This window comes from Monodelphis domestica, chromosome 5 (assembly GCF_027887165.1).
Source record: "Monodelphis domestica isolate mMonDom1 chromosome 5, mMonDom1.pri, whole genome shotgun sequence".
Taxonomy (NCBI): Eukaryota; Metazoa; Chordata; class Mammalia; order Didelphimorphia; family Didelphidae; genus Monodelphis; species Monodelphis domestica.
In genome coordinates this window covers 30,003,913-30,020,852 of record NC_077231.1, presented here as the reverse complement: position 1 = coordinate 30,020,852, position 16,940 = coordinate 30,003,913, and the positions used below count along the sequence as shown (strand labels likewise).

The following is a 16,940-nucleotide window of genomic DNA, read 5'->3' as shown; positions in this document are numbered from 1 at the left end:
GGAGGGGAACATGGGCCTGGCTTCATCTCCCTTTTGTGCTGGGTGACTTCGAGGCCACCCGCTTCATCTCCCTGGTCCTGTCCCTTTCATGTTTGGGTGAGTGGGAGCTACTGAGGGTGGGGGTGGCCTGCAGAGCCTGTCCTTTGTTAATAGACTTGGCTTCCATGCTGGTCTCAGATGGAGCCCCTTGGGTCCCCTCTGGTATCTCTGGAGGTAGCGAAGACGTGAGGAGGGTCATGGTCCCCGCCTCTGAACCATGGCTGAGTTGGGGGCAAAGACTGAGGTTAGTGCACACGCACCCACCCCTCAGGTTCTGGACTGGACGCCACATCATAGTAGAATCCTGGGAGTTGGAAAGGGGCTTGGTGGTCCCCCAGTCCATCCTCTGTCTGAAGCATGAATCACCAGGATGGTTGGCAAGAAAAAGAGACGACGATAAACCTGCAAAGTGGACGGCGCTGGCTAACTGCTCTGCGACTTCCTGCGCCCTGCCAGGGATGCTCAACAGACCTGGCTTTAGCCAAAGGTGGGGGGAGCTCATGGAGGGGCGTCATGCGGACTTCCGACCGCCAGAGGGAGTCCCTGGCCCAGCTATAGCGAGGCGGGGCTTTCCAGACCCTCCTGGACACTGCGGAGAGGCTGGGAGGAGATTCCCAAGGTCATTCGGGTCTTCCCTCCTGCCCGGAGGCAAAGGGGCCAGCCTGGTTTCCCAAATGGCCCGGGGGATGGGGGATGAGTGTCAGGAGGAGTTCCCCCTGACACCGGAGCGCTGTGGTGTGAGAGATGCTCCTCCCTCTGGCTGGTCTGTCTTCTGGCTCCAGTGACAGGGCTGTCTCTGCATCTCAAGACACTTGCTAAGGGGTGAGGGGAAGGCAGTCCCAAACGGACCCTGGAGGCCCTCCCACCTGGGAAAGAAAGAAGGCACCAAAGGCCCAACACCAAATTTATCACTTTTTAGAAATTCGAGATATCACCCCGAAATGAAGAAAGAAGAAAAGAACCAGCAATTGGGGGGGCTCCAGCCCCAGCCTCGATTCCAGGACAGCTTCGTGGTCCTTGGACCTGTGGGGGGTGGGGAGAGGGAGACAGTGAGCTAGGGCCAAGGAATAACTGGACGGTCCCCTTTGGGGTGCATCTCGTCCTGGCCTGGGTGGCATTCTGCTTTTGGACTGATATCTAACCTCCCTCCTTCCTGCTACCACTTCAGCCTCTCTCCTCTTATGTTGGGACTCAGGAGGTGGATCAGGTTATCCATGTTCCTTCCCCCATCAGGACCACTGCTAACCCAGCCCACACTGCCGAGCTTCTCTGGGTTCAAATCCCCCCCACAGATGGAAAGGACCATCTAGTCCAACCCCTCATTTTACAGATGAGGCATCCGAGGGCCGGCGAGATGAGATGATGGGCCCAAGGTCCTGAGGCTAGTGAGTGACACAACTGGGATCAGTGTTGGTGGCTGCAGATTCGAACCCAGGTCTCCCCATCCCCGCTCTGGGGCTCTTTCCGCTGTCCCACCAATGCTTCCATGAATCTATCTCCTTTACCTATTCCAGAGGCAGGAATTCCTTCTTGATGTCTAACCTCAATCCCTCCTGCTGTAGCTCCGGGCCACCTACTTTGTTTTGACCCTCAGAGGTGGTGTGGGCACCTAGAATACCCCATCAGAGGCTGAAACCCATTGCTCCCTCCTTCCCCTCCCCAGCCCCAACCACCCTTCTGTCGGGGAGCCTCCCAGCTCCAGGGGTTATTACCTAGTCTGCCCCCCTGGAGCCTGGAGGTGGTATATGCACTGTTGGTGCCTCTGAACTAGATTCCTCACTGCCAGCCTCCTGGATCTTGGGGATGGATTCTGGAAGCCCTGGGGAAGGGAGAAGGGTCTACCTTGGGGAGGGGCCTAGGGGAGAGGGGGTCCCTGCTGCCCTCAGCTTGGAGAGAAGCCCCGGATCCGGCTGGGCGATGGTGGAAGGGGACAGACCTGGGGAGTTGGGGACCAGACACTAGGAGTGATATGTAAATGAGATGGAAATGTATGCAAATATCCCTGCATCCTTTAGCCTTGGGGCTAGATCCCCCCTCACCCTCTCCTTTAAAGGGGAATCTCTGTGGTTCTCCCCACCCCACTCCCCACTGGTCTTAGTCCCTCCCCTTCCCTCACATACTCGGGGAAGTTCTAGGGAGGCTCAGCTTTGAACCCATTTCTGTGTCTTCATGTTCAGGCAGGCAGGACTCCTGGGTTCCTTCGCTCTCTGCCGCTGCCGCTTCCGTTTCTTCCTTCTGCTGCTGTCCGAGGTGATGTTCTACCATCATCTGGAGCTCTTTGGAGGATGGGGATGGGGAGGCAGTGACATGGAAGGGGGTATGCTGGATGCGCTTCCCCACACAGTCCCCCTTTATCCTCCTGCCCTCCATCCCCCACCCCATTTAACAATTTAGGGATTGGGGTCCTCGAGGTGGATGGGAATGGACCCACGGATGTTCTTGCCCTTCCAGATGACTGAGAAGAGTCAAGTAGGAGGCAATGAAGTGGACACCAGAAGGGGGAAGCAGGAGGCTGCAGAAGGGTTGTGACAGACAGAGAGAGATTCTCCCCTGATTGGGATGGTTTATGAGATCCTAGAGGTTTCAGCCTCACTTCATAGATGGGGAAACTGAGGCCACAGGAAGTGAAGGGGAGGGAGTCCATGATGCTGACCCCTATGGTTCTGCCCCTGACACCCCACTTTCAGGCAGAGCCCTACCTGATTTAAAGCCCTTGGGGGAAGGAGGAGGGGAGGAAATGGAGGTGAGAATAGGAGGGCATGTGGTGGGGGGGCTACCCAAACCTTTCATCGTTGGTGTGGTCCGAGTCACCTTCTTCCTCTGCCTTGGAGACATGGACAATGTGGACTGTAAGGGACACAGAGTGAAGCTGGTACTTCCTGCCCTTAGGTTGGCCTCCTCCCCACCTCCTTTTGGCACCTTGGGGACAACACTGGATCCTTGCCAGGGACGAGTGTGTGAGTGATCTAGAGTTAAACCTTCTATGGAACCCATCATCCTGCCTTCAGGGCACTGAGAGAAGAGGGAGCTTGATGGCATGTGGGGGCCCCACTCACCTTGAACAGAGGATTGGGGATCCGATCTTCATCAATCTCTGGGGAAGGAGTAGTGGGAGGAGGAAAGAATAATAGGAACAGGAATGAGAACTAGAATAGAGGTTAGAAGTAATTTAGTTTAACTCCTTCATTTTACAGACGAAGAAGTTATGGCCCAGAGGAAGGAAATGACTGGTTCAAGGTCATGGAGTTGCTTAATCAAGGAGTCAGAATTAGAGTTCAGGACTCCCACTTGCCACCAGGACCCCATTCTTTCTACCATAGTATAAAACAAATCACAAACTCCTTTCCCATCCCATTTACCTTCTGACTTAGAATCAATACTGAGAATCAGTTCCAAGGCAGAAAAGTGGTAAGGGGTTAAGTGACTTGCCCAAGGTCATACAACTAGGAAGTGTCTGAAATCAGAGTTGAACCCAGGTCCTTCCAACTCCAGGCCAGTATCCACTGAGCCATCTGACTGTTCCATAGGCTGTACTATTAAGTCTCAGGGCTGAAATCTGGGATTCTGTCTAGCTGTACCCATTTCTTTTGTTTCAGTGCCTACATTTGGGACTCTTTTGCCTGGTGGCCTGGGGGCTGTGTAGACACTGGCCAGAGATTTGCCCTTGGTGATCTATCCTCTCTCCCTTGATCCTAGGATGGGGCTCCCCTCATAGTCCAGCATAGGGGGAAAGTAGGGGAGGAAGGGTCAGCTAGCAGCAAGCTTATCCTGGCCAGGATGCAGGGGATGACTTCCAAGTTGTTTCCTGAAGTGATGCTGAGGACTTAGGACTCCTTAAACTCTGGCCTGCCCTTCTTTTACTCTTTATTTTGAAGTCTTTAAGAGCCGCCGAGAGAGGGAGTAGGGAGAGGAAGGGCCCCCTCCCCCACAGATGTCACTGCCTCTCTCCTGGGGAAGGGGAGGAGCCACAGCATCTAGTTACTAGAGAAACCTAGTAGGCTGTTGCTGTGGCAACCAGCAATCAGTTGACCAGCCCAATTCCTGGGGGGCTGAGGAGGCAGGTGGTGTCCCTGCCCCTCCCAGCCTTCACTCTCATTGCTGAGAAAGCAAAGGAAGTTTTCCTGCTCTCAATGCACCCACCAGGCTCTGGGCTCTCCTCCCTGGTCTTCTTTCTCTCCCAGGAGCTAGGAACCCTTCCTCACTCCCAACCAGCCTTTCCCTTCTTCATGGAACATGAGATCCAGATCTTCACCCATTGCTTTGCCCAGCCCCCATTCCTGAGACCCAGGCCCTTCACTCTCAACCTTGCCCCACTCAGGAACCCAAAGGACCCCACTTGCTACCTCTGGCCCTCGTGCCTTCTTGTTCCACAGTGAGACCCAGCCACCATGCTCTACTCCCTCCATGCCCAGGGGCTTCTGAGTTACCTGGAGATGACTGGTCACTGGTCAGCACAAGGGTGGCTGGGGTGGGACGACGCCTTCGGATCTGGGAGGGTACAAAAGAGTCACCGAGACCAACAGGCAAACGGATTCAATTCCATTTAACCCATGCCCAATGCAATCACATCCAAAGACCCACACATGGGAACTACAACAAAGAGAGGCCATGTGGTGAATAGCCCTGGATGTGGAATGGGTCCGAGCCCTGGCTCTCTGCCCCATACTACCTCAGAGACCTTGGATAAATAATTTCACCCCTTAAGACAAACAAACAAAAAAGCAAAAAACAATACTGTGTATTGGTTCCAAGGCAGAAGAGCCATAAGGACTAAGCAATGCTAATGCCCAATGTCACACAGCTAGGAAGTACCTGAGGCCAGATTTGAATCTAGGAACTTCTGTCTCTAAGGCTGGCTCTCAATCCACTGAGCCACCCAGCTGTCCCTAATAATTTCATCTCTTTAAGCCTCAGTTTCCTTTTCTATGAATTATGGGCATTCAACTGGATGACCTCTAAAATCCCTTTGATGCTCCTGTGTTGTTATTCAAGCTACTAGAGCCCCAGTTTCCTAGTCCATAAAATGAAAACAACAAAACGTACACTACCCCACTCCCAGGACTGTCATAACGATCAAATGGGATAAAGGATATATGGTACTCTTACACATTGTGAAGCACTCTGTGCCATCGATCATTATTATTAAGTGTGCTCCACAGATTCCCCGATCCATCTTCATACATTAAGCTCGCCACAATGCCTCCTTTGAGGTCTCCTCTAGGTTTGAACCTATGACCCTCCAGGACCTTTTTTGCTTATGACTTTCTTGAACAACCTGGAAGTCCTTCCTGCTGCCTCAACTCTCCCTTGTTGGCTTTTGGCACCTCTATTCTCAGCAGTTGCATCATCCTCATCTACTGTACAGGGATCGATGGCCAGAAATAACCCTGGAGGTCAGGATTTTTCTCCCACCAAGCAGAAATATGTACCCTCAGTGTGCCAGGATCTAGAGAGAATCTCCCCACAACCTCCACAACAGTCTTATCTCAGGGATGACATGGGAGATCCAATAGGACAAATCAGCACCAGCCAAGTTCCATCTCACTCTCTTTGCCCTAGCACATCTTCCCTTAAAGCCCTTTCCAGGCTCTATCCCCACACCCTCATGTCTCCTCCAGTCCCTGGTCCTTTCCCTTCAGGGTTTTCAGGCCCACTCCCACTCTCAGCTCCTTTCCCTGAAGAGTCAGTCTCCCAGATCTGTCCCCTTTCCCAGTGTTCTTCTAGTCAACGTTCCTCATCCTTTATGCACCTTTGAGTCCTTCTTTCCTGCTCTTCCTTTCTCCTCCCAGTTATGTCCTCAGACGACAGCCACTGATCCTTCTCCCCACTTGGGATCATACCAGTCTGTCCTTTTCTCTCATCCCCCTTTCATTCTATTTTCATTTCCTCCTGGTTTCCCTTTTATTAATGTTTCACGTTCTTTCCCAGTATTCCTCCCACTTTCCCCAAGGGTCCCTGCCCTTCTTCTCAAATGACCTTTCAGCTGTTCCAAATGAGGCTTGCAGAATAGACCAAGAATCAGAATTCATAATAACAATAATAACTGTTCATATTTCTGTAATTCTTTTACATTTGGAAAGTGCTTAGGCTTCAAGAATATCTTCACTTGATCCTCTCACAAATAATCCTTTGGAGTAGGTAGTCTGAGTATTACTACACCCATTTTGTAGATAGTGAAACTGAAGCCCAGCCATGTCATACTAGTAGGGCCAGATTTGGGGAATCCCACTCAGGTCTTTCTAGATTCCAAGTCTAATACTACCCTTATAGCAAGACCTTGGTTGGTGGATGGAGTGTGGTGGCTGGGAAATCTTGTACCCTGCCCTTATCCCTCATTCATCTAAAGTCACCCATAACATCTTCTTCTCTGACCCCCCCCCCCCAAATTAGTGCTCCTTCACCAAGCTGGCAATACCCACCTTCTGGGTACCACATTGAAGCAGGAGAATGAGAGAAAGGGGCTGGACAGAATTGAGAAGCGGTTAGCTAGTCCTGAGAGAAGTTGGAGAGGGGAGATGGTGATGAGATGAGGGCAAAGACTGTATCATGAAACCAATCAATTAATGAGTATTGACTAAATGACCACTCTGGACCACTCTGCTAGATGCTGGGATGCAAAGAGAAATGGATTTTGAACTTAAAGATTCTTAAGAGTTTTGGGTCCTCATTAGTATATATAGAATCTTTTTTCTATCAACGAAATGCCCTTCTGATGAAGCAGGAGGGGCTAAAGTTAGACTTCAGGCAGGATTTCTCCAATGTAAAAGAGGGAGAAGAATGGGACGGTCTAGTGGAGGAATAAGGAATGTGAGATGGCTTGGTGGTAAGACCTTCCCTCTCCCGGGGGTGGTGGCATCTCTTTCAGTGAGTTCAATGTCTGGCTCGAATTCTTCTTTTTCACATTGTTGTTGTGCTCAGTCATTTTTCAGTTGTGCCTGACTCTGTATGACCCTGTTTGGGGTTTTCTTGGCAAACGTACTGGAGGGTTTGTCATTTCATTGTCCAGCTTATTTTACAGATGAGGAAACTGAAGCAAATAGGGTTAAGTGATTTGTCCAGGTCACACAACTCCTCACCAACTCATGCCCTCATACTAAAGAGATTTCAGCATGCATGTTGACTTCCCAATTCCTCAATCTTTTATGACCTATTCCTCCTCTCTACCTCAGCAGCACACAAAGATGGCCACACCCTTAATCTTTCCATCATGCATTAAATATTCCATTTTCATGACCAAGAACCCAAGTTCTTTAAGATCAATCTCTTAGCATTCCATCTTTCCCTATCCCTCACCCCTCCTCTCAAGCCCATTCTTCTTCATCATGACCTTTGATCTCTGCCCTCCTCTGTATTTTGCCAAGCTCCCTCTTCTACTCTGGCCATATCTTCATCTCTTCCTCATGCAGACTCTTTAGTGAACCAGTCCAATTCCACACAGTCCTATATTCTCAGTTCCCTTACTGCTGCTTGTGTCCTGGCAAAGCCTAACTTGGAATTACTCCCTCTATTTGCTTCCTCTTCTACTTATGTGTTACTTGAATGGAGCCAATGGAGTCTTGAACTACCTCTACTGAGAGCTTGTTATCTAATCTCTCCATTGGACCCTCACGGGAGCAAGATGGTCCTCCTAATTGTGTCTCTATTCTCCTTCCAACAGAAGCTGTACCAAATCCTTTCTTCTCTCCCACACTCTCCCACCCCCTTAGCTGAGGCCCTTGTCTCATACTTCATTGAAGTTGACATTATTTGCTGAGAACATTCTTCTCTTCTCCTCCACATCTGACAACTCAACCTCCTCATTTGACAACCCCTTGACTTCGTCCCCCTCATTTTTCCTTTTTTCCAATCTCTGATGAAGAGGTGATTCTTCTCTTCCCCAATGCCAAACCCGTTAGATGAATCCCATTCTCTCCCGACTTCTCTTAACAGATGAACTCAATCATCATTCCCTCTCTACATACTCTTACTTCTTTCTCCATCTCAGCCTTCTTTCCTCATGCCTTTAAACACACTTCACTCAACTCTCCTCCATCCTTAAACATTTCTCCATTCTTGCCATCTTTGCTCAATCTCCTCCTATAGACAGTGTGGGACAATGGCAAGAAGAGAGCCCTTTGAATCAGAGAATTTGGGTTCAAATCCTACCTACACACTTCCTGTGTGATTTGGGGCATATTGCTTAATCTACATAGGCCTCAGTTTCTCTTTTGTAGAATGAGGGGGTTGAATGCCTTTGAGGACCCTTCTAGTTCTAGATCTATGATCCTCTGACTCTTCCTTTCTCAGTTGAATTCCTGTTTTTTTGAATGGGAGAAATGGCTGACTAGATTGTTATATTTGAATGTAATAAATTGTATTATATTATTAGAAATGGCAAATATTGGAAATATGAAGAAAATAAGGGGAATATAAAAAGAAATGACAAAAGAAGGAAAGAGAAAAATAATTATACTATGATTACATTTAAAAAATAGTACCCGGGGACAGCTGGGTAGCTGAGTGGATTGAGAGGCAGGCCTAGAGATGGGAGGTCCTGGGTTCAAATCTGACCTCAGACACTTCCCAGCTGTGTGACCCTGGGCAAGTCACTTGACCCCCATTGCTTAGCCTTTACCATGGAGCCACTACACAGTATTGACTCCAAGACGGAAGGTAAGGTTTAAAAAAAATAGTATCCAACAAATTAAGAGAAATATGTATCCAACTAAAACAAATCCAAAGGGAACTCAAAAGCAGAAGATATTAGCATACACACACATTTCAGCTGAATTCCTTTGGAAGGTTGGTGCCTCCATATTCCATGCAGTTTGGCTTCTGACCTTATCCCTCAATTGGGGTTGCCCCCTCCAAAGTTACATTGATATCTTAATGGTGAAATCTAATGATCTCTTGACCGTTGTGCAGCATGCAGCACTATTAACGGTCTTTTCCTCTTGGATATTCTCTTCTCTTCGTTTATGGTTCACTGTTTCTTCCTGATTCTCTGAACTCTCTGATCAATCCTTCTCCATCTCCTTTGCTGATTCATCATCCATGTCATATTCACTGACTGTGAGTGTACCCCAAGGCTTCTTCCTGAACCCTCTGTCTTGGTGATCTCATCAGCTCCCAGGGGTGCAATTACCATCTCTATACTGATGATTCCCAGTTCTAGCAGAATCTCTCTCCTAAACTGCCTTTTGGCCATCTCAGACTCAACATGTCCAGAACAGAACTCATTATCTCTTTCCCCTCTCCTCCTAAAGGTTCAGCATTTAAAACTCTTCACAATCTGGACCCTTCTGAATTTTCCAGTCTTCTTCTTTCTTTTTTAAAAATCCTTACATTGTATCTTGGAATCAATACAATGTATTAGTTCCAAAGCAGAAGAGAGGTAAGGGCAAGCAATGAGGGTTAAGTGACTTGCCCAGGGTCACACAGCTAGGAAGTGTCTGAGGTCAGATTTGAACCTCTTATCTCTAGGCTTGGCTCTTAATTCACTGAGTCACCCAGCTGCCCCCAGTTTTCTGGTCTTCCTATACATTATTCTTCTATCCTGTGATCCTGTGAGCAGTATTCACCATATTCTTTTTATTGTCTCTACACCTTTGCAATGGCTGTCTTGCATACCTGGTATTCTCTTCCTCTTTCCTTGCTTCTTGGAATCTTTGGCTTCCTTCAAGACTTAGCTTAGGGGCCACATTCTACACAAAACCTCTCTTTCTTTCTCTCTTTCTGTCTCTGTCTCTCCGTCTTTTAAATTCTTACCTTTAGAACTGATAGTGGGTATCAATTCTAAGGCAGAAAGGCAGTAAAGTCTAGGAAATGAGGGCTAAGTGACTTGCATAGGGTCACACAGCTAGGAAATGTCTGAGGCTAGATTTGAACCCAAGACTTCTCATTTCTATGCCTGGTTCTATCCACTGAGCCTCTTCTGATTGCCCCATCCTACCTCCACCTAAAAAGATACCTCGGTTTAATTTTGCTTATGTTATGTTGATATTTATGCATTCATCCACTGTCTTTCCTGCTTAGGATGTGTTTCACTATTGCTTTGCGTCCCCGCAACTTTGCACGGAGCAGATAAATGCTCATTGATTGATCACAGTTCAGGGTCTCTGACAACACTGATCTACGTGTGTACCCACACAAAGGGCCCTGTGTCAGTGGTGTGTCTATCTGCGTAGCCTTCAGTTGAGGACTGGAGGCCAAGGGAGGGTCTCACCACAGCCACTCAGGGCAGTGAAAAAACGACTGACCTTGGAGGCAGAGGACCTGGGTTTGAAAACCAGCTCCGGCAAGTGTGATGCTGGCTCAGTCATTCAGTCTCTCTGGGCCTCATCTGTGGAGTTATAGGTTGGGATTAGGTGACCTGATCTGTCTTTTCCAATTCAAAATATCCGCCCTTTTGTAGAGGACCTGAGGTGCATGCCTTCTATCCAGAACTCCTTGCCTGGACTGGGGAAAAAGAAATGTGTTTCCCATTCTAAAAAGCCAACAGCCTTCCCAGCCTCTTCTGTAAATAATTAAGATTACCCATGGGGGAAGCTAGGTTGCCTAGTGGCTAGAGCACCAGACCTGGAGTTGGGAAATCCTGGGTTCAAGTCTGGCCTCAGACACATCCTAGCTGTGTCATGCTGGGCAAGTCACTTAACTCTAACTGCCTAGCCCTTACCACTCTTCTGCTTTAGAATTGATATAAATTCCAAGACAGAATTAAGGTGTTTTTTTTTTTTTAAAGATTACTCATGATTCCTCTTTTTCCCTCTTTCATTCCCTGATTTCTTTCTTCTCTCCTTTATCCTCTCTCATTTCCTCTCCCCTTCTTTGTTCTTTCTTTTCTCTCTCCCTTTTTTGCTTTTTCCTTTTTCTTTCTCTCCCCTCCCCTCCCCTCTCCCCCTCCCCTCTCTCTCCTCCCCTCCTCTCTCCCCTCCCCTCCCCTCCCCTCCTTCTCCTCTCCTCTCCTCTCCTCTCCTCTCCTCTCCTCTCCTCTCCTCTCCTCTCCTCTCCTCTCCTCTCCTCTCCTCTCCTCTCCTTTCCTTTCCCTCCCTTTCCTTTCCTTTCCCTCCCTTTCCTTTCCTTTCCCTCCCTTTCCTTTCCTTTCCCTCCCTTTCCTTTCCTTTCCCTCCCTTTCCTTTCCTTTCCCTCCCTTTCCTTTCCCTCCTCTCTTCCTCCATCCCTTTATCCTCTTTCCTTCTTTCTTTTTTCTCTTTTCTCTTTCATACTTTCCTTTCCCACTCTCCCTCCATTGGATCATAGAGTTAGAGTTGGATTTGACCTTAGAGGTCCTTTGATCAAACTCCCCAGTTTTGTAGATAAAGAAACTGAGGTCTTAGGTTGAATGACTTGCCCAAGGTCACTGAGAGAGTGTCAGAGTTAAGATCTGAATCTGGGTCCTCTAATTTCAGAGTAGCCTGTAGCAAAGAAAGGTTTTGAGTAAGGGCATCTGAGTTTAAATCCTGGTTCTGCCAGGTCACTCCTTAGGGTTTTGGGTAAGTCATTGAACTCAGCTTCCTCAGTTGTAAAATGAGAAGGCTGGCCTAGAGCTCTGAGGTTCCTTCTTGTTCTAATCTTAGGATCTCCATATATCCTACTCCTTAGCCTATGTGAAGAATCGATTCTGCCCTGCTTCTCCCCTGCCCCACTTTCACTTCCCACTCCATTTCCTTAGTCTCTGTCTTCCTTCAGGGCTCATCGTAGGGGCTGCCTCCGCCATGGATGGTTTCTTGATTTTCCCACTCATCCAGCCAAAAGCAACTTCTCAGTTTCCAGCTTTGTCATTCCACATTGTCTGGATCTCTCATTTGCTCTCATCACAGTCCTTCCATTTCTGAAGGTCTTTGAGAGCAGAGGCCTTTGTCTCTACTTCTCCACTGACCTGGGCTATTCCCCAGACCTCCAAAGATCCCTGAAATCTCCCAGAAACTTCCAACTTGGGATTTTTGTGTAGACTAGACTGTGGATGGTTGAGAGACCATGTGATGTTCTTCTTCCTACCTCTTTTTTTTTTTAAACCCATACCTTCCATCTCAGAATCAATACTATGTATTGGTTCCAAGGCAGAAGAGTGGCAAGGGCTAGGCAAAGGGGCTAAGTGACTTGCCCAGGGTCACACAGCTAGGAAGTGTCTGAGGCCAGATTTCAATCTAGGATCTCCCATCTCTAGGCCTGGCTCTCAATCCCGTGAGCCATCCAACTGCCCCCTTCTTCCTACCTCTTGCCCCCATCAAATTCCTGAGTCCTTCCCCTGGATTTGTTACCAGGAAAGCTGAGCTAAAATCTCCTACCCTCTTATTTAGCTTCTTGTGGCAATGAGCAAGCTTGTCACTTTGGTATAATGGAAAGGGTGTTGAATTTGGGGTTGTTTAGCTTTGGGCAAGTCTTTTGCACTCCATTTTATTAGCTGTACAATGAAGGGGATAAAATTTGAATTGACCTCTCTGGGCTTCAAAATCTATAAAATGGGAACAATTACACTCACACTATTTTGCTGGGTTGTAGTGAGAAAAGAGCTTTGTAAACCAGAAAGGATCATATCAACGTGTAATTAATTATTCTCATCATTCTCTCCTTAGCTTAGCCAGCCATTCTCCCATAGCCATAAATCCATAATGCCCCAGCGGGAGAGACTGAGGCTCAGCTGGAGGGAGAATTTTAGACTGAGAAGACCCAGGTTTACTGAGATCTCGAGTCTCTTAGCTGACTCCCTTCCTTCACTTCTCGTCTCCACTGGCTGCTGTGTGGACCTCTGTAGATCCCCCTTCCTTTTCTTTCTCTTCTTCTTGCCAACCACACACACACCTGCCTCCCCAGACCACAAACAAAGAATCAACCCATGACAGTGGGATGAAGGGACCAGCTGGAGGCAGATCATGTTAGTTCTGCCTGGCTCTCCACCCCCCAGCACACAAGGCTTCCTCCTATCAGCCCTCTCATTCTGAGCCAGAGGTCATCTTCTCTTTCCCCCTCCTCTAAGGAAATGGGTAGAGGATGCTCATTCCTCTTTAAGGCCTCCCTTTGTCATCCCCCACCCCCTCCCCATATTCAGGGAGTTCTTCTAGAGGCCTAACCACACACTTTGCAGCTGCCATGGCTCATTTTAGGGCTGGTAGAGACGAGACTCTCTGAGACTTGGGCACCTGGCTATCTCTAGAAGTCTGGGTTCTGCCCATCTTGTAGATCTGCAAAGATCTGACCCAGAGGAAGAATCTGTCCTTCCCAATCTGACCTTCCGCCATTCTAGTGGGCACTTGAGGATCCCTGCTTTGGAGACCTAAATAGAAGTGGGGAGTGGGTGGGAGGGGAAGAAGAGTGGGAGAGAGAAGTACTTCTTTCACATCTGGGCTCTGTTTTTACCAAACAGCTGGAGCAGAAGGAACATCCTCCCTTCAGGATCCAGAGAGGACAGATAGGAGTTTTTCCAGGTGGAGGGAACTCTGTTCCCAAGACAGAGAGAGAGCTAATGTATGAATCCAGGACCAGAGCTTCCATTGGAAGGATCTGGGGTTGACAAGGGAAATTGGGAGAGTCTTCTGGAGAGGGTAAATGAGATCCCAAACTGTGCAAATAGTCTTTGGTGATCTGTGTGTGTGTGGGTGGACCTTTGCCAACATGGTGGCCCTAGCCCTTACCCTTTGGCCTCTGTGTCCACTCAGCCTCCCTCCCTCCCTATTCCTGGTCAGGCAGCTCTGAGCTAAAAATAGCTCAGGTCAGGCAGCCCAAGGCCTGGCTATGTCACCTACTCCTTTGGCCAGGTCCAGAGGTGTGGGGGAGCTCCCAGAGAATCAAGCATCATCTGCACCCTGACCCAAAGTCCTGCCCATCTACACTCAGGGCCCATGTAGGCCCTTTTCCCAGTGGGTCAACTCTTCTTCCCATGACTTGGGGATGAGGGTCCAGGTGTTCATTCTTCCAGCCAGGAGAGCGGAGCTCCAGGAGACACATTTCATTCTTCCCAGAGTCGGGAGAAGAAGGTCCTTTCCCATCCTGCTCCCTGCCTACTCCAAGTCTTTGCCCCGAAACTCTCCTTCCCACCACTCTTCTCCTGCAGGGCAAAGGCTGGGGCCACGTTCTCCCCTTCCCCCAGCCTCACACGATCCCCCCCCCCCGTTATTTTGGGTTTTCTCATCAACTTAATCCCCTCCCAGCCCCCAACACTTCCTGGGAAACTGTGGGAGATCCTTAGTGTCCCCCACCCCTCACTGCCAGCTCCTTTCAGAACTGAGGTGGGGGAGAGATCACTGGTAAAAGAAGGGAAAGGGGCTGCAGGGGCAGCAGCAGCATCTCTCTTCCCATCCCCCACCTCCCCCGCCGACCGTGGGGAGGGAGCGAGTTTGGGCTGTGAGTCTCCGAAGGGGGTGGGGATCAGAGAGAGCGAGAGTGGGAGCGTCGGTCCGTCTGTCTGCCCACAGTCCAGATGGGTTTGTGCTTCTGAGTATAGGAGGGATGGGAGCTCAGCCATCCAATCGGTAAACGGGAATTCTTTGCCATCCTTGTCCTCCACCGAGGGGGTACTGCCCTCCAGCAGACACAGGGGGCAAGAGGGACCCCCCATCCAGACCGTGGATCCTCTTGTTCCCCGACTTCCCCAAAGAGCAGAAGTCACCCTATTCTTAGCTCAGTCCAGCCTACTCTAGCCACTGCCTCCCCCGCCCTGGGGATACCCCTCCGCCCTCGGGCTCCCGGCCCAACAAAGCCTCCCTGCGCCCCACCTGCTCCGCCGCCTCCGGGTCCAGGTGCGGCTCCAGCAGCGGGACTGTGAACTGGATCTTGCGGGGACTGTTGTCTTGCTCCATGGCTGGGGCACCCGGGACGCCTGGGTCCTTCTGGCCGGAGAAAGCCGGCACTGCAGTGGCGGTGGGGGATGGGGCGGCTCCGGTAGCGTCCGAGGGACTAGCGGACTGCCTCTCCTTTGCTGCTCCTGCCCCAGCCGCTGCCCCAGCCGCTGCCCGGGCCGCTGCTCCGGCTCTGCTCTCGGATCCTCACTCCCCGGGACTCAGCCGCAGCCGATTGGCTCAGTCCCCCTTCCTCCCCAAACCCCCACCCGCCCCGAAACCTTAACCCTGTCGAGCCCGCGACAACGGGGGTCACCACCAGGGTGCCACCGACTGGGGGTGTGGCCTGTCCCCAATTAGGCGTTGGGTGGAAGGTGGAGGGCAAGAGCTTGGGCGGGGACCCAGGAATCCTCCGAGCCCAGATGGGCGGAGCCCTAACCCGACTCTACGTCCAGGTTGGGCAGGTTTTCTAGGGAACACAACTGGGGCTGGGGCTGGGGCAGGGAGAAGGGGCAGACGCCAATGGACAGTTTAGTAAATAGCCTTTAAGCGCTATTTTTAGCCACAAGCGAGCCAGGACAAAAGGGGGCTCGAGTCTCTAGCTGGAAGGATTGAGGTTAGACTTAGCGGAGGACTTCCCGCAAAGGGGCCGGGGCTTTGGGTGTGTTCTAGCCCTTCTCTAAAGCCAAAGGCTGGCTGGGATAACCCAGAGTGTCACCCCTATGAGTGTCACGCCTTTTGATGCCATTGGAGGGAAAGGAAGGCGAGGGGCTCGAGTCATAGAGGATTCAGCAACTGAGGGAGGGGGAAGAGTGTGTGTGTGTGTGTGTGTGCGTGTGTGTGTGTGTGTGTGTGTGCGCGCACGCGGCGCAGGGGAGTCAGCTAACGGTGCTTGCGAAATGGAAGGATTCTTTTCCTCCATTATTGAATTATGGGGCTTAGAAAGTGGGTGAAAGGCGAAGTGGGGAGAGGGGAGAGCATATGCGATCCAACTTGGATCTCCTTGTTCTGAGGAGGCTCGCCCTTAGCAACCCCAAGGGCAGAATAAGGGGCGACGTAAAGCGAGTGCTACAGCGTCAGGACTCGAGGTCAGGCTATCTGAAGAACTTTTTAAGTAGGGAAGGACAGGGCAGTACCGGAGAGTGAGGAATATAGGGGAAGAGCATTCCGGGGAGGAGAATGCAGAAGAGTAGAATCTAGGGAGGAGCCTGTCTCACAAGGAGTAGGACAATCAGAGGCACCAAGGAGGCAGGGGCTGTGGCGATGGGGACTTTCCGCTAATTTTGGCTTTAAAGGGCCAATAGATAAACGCAATGGAGAATATAGGCAAACGAAAGCTCCCCAATTGGCCACCGTTTCCCTTAAGGCTTTAGGGAGCAATTCTGTTTCCTGTGGGGTCATTCTGCACCCCGCAGGAGCCGTCTCCACCTCCCCAGTATCTCCTTGCTCTGGATCCCCTTCCACACCCACCTCCCAAAATAACCGCTGCTCTCCCTCCAACCTGCCCAGGCCATATCTCTTTACACATGCCTCTAGGGGCTCAGTTTTCTTCAGTACCTTGTGGGAGACTAGGGTCAAGGCAGAGGATCCCAGCAGGGCTGCTGGCTCCCTAGGGACCGACTCCCATTTTGATATTAATTGGCACCTCATTTCCACCTCCTGAACTTAAAGCACAGAGTCACGGGGCTCTTCCACAGCCACATTTCCCCTGAAGAGACCCCAGCTCTTTCCCCTCCCCTGGGTCCTGCTGAGCTCACCCAGCCTGGGGAAACAGCTGGCCGGGCTTCACTAACTGGGCACGATCAGCTCTTGGATGCATCCCCCCTCTCCCAGTCCTTCTCCTGCTTCTTTCTCCCACCATGAGAGCTGTGAACTGTTCATGCCAGCATGCCAGCTGTCCATTACAGCAGGAGGTATTCAGGGGAGACCTTAGGTAGGCAGAACAGTCAGGGTGGGTGGAGAGCCCCTGAAACAGAAGGGGGAGGAGGCTTGGCTCCACTTCCCAGGGGAGTTGCCTGGGTGCTCTTGGCTCTGTTCCTTTTTTCACTCATACCCCAGAGAGGACTCACTGCTTAGGGTTCTGTGTGCGAATGCTCACAGGCCTGAATTTGGAGAGAGCGTTCTGAGATACCTGAACTAGAAACCTGC

General features: G+C 50.4%; 1 protein-coding gene across 4 annotated transcripts; it reads right to left on the bottom strand.

Annotated features, from left to right (window-relative positions):
* Nucleotides 1-929: 929 nt before the first annotated feature.
* Nucleotides 930-15,267, bottom strand: PPP1R1A (protein phosphatase 1 regulatory inhibitor subunit 1A). Of its 4 annotated transcripts, XR_008912013.1 has the most exons (8): nucleotides 14,730-15,267; nucleotides 4,467-4,527; nucleotides 3,096-3,133; nucleotides 2,823-2,886; nucleotides 2,160-2,315; nucleotides 1,752-1,858; nucleotides 1,545-1,648; nucleotides 930-1,062 (listed from the first exon to the last, which is right to left on the bottom strand). XR_008912013.1 is itself a non-coding variant. In XM_056797987.1 (7 exons), the coding sequence occupies exons 1-6, from the start codon at nucleotides 14,811-14,813 to the stop codon at nucleotides 1,752-1,754; spliced, it is 510 nt and encodes a 169-aa protein (XP_056653965.1). In that variant the 5' UTR covers nucleotides 14,814-15,267; the 3' UTR covers nucleotides 930-1,062. The 4 variants fall into 4 exon arrangements, 3 of the variants coding, with proteins under 3 accessions (XP_056653965.1, XP_056653966.1, XP_056653967.1); XM_056797987.1 differs by lacking the exon at nucleotides 1,545-1,648; XM_056797988.1 differs by lacking the exon at nucleotides 1,752-1,858.
* Nucleotides 15,268-16,940: the final 1,673 nt, after the last annotated feature.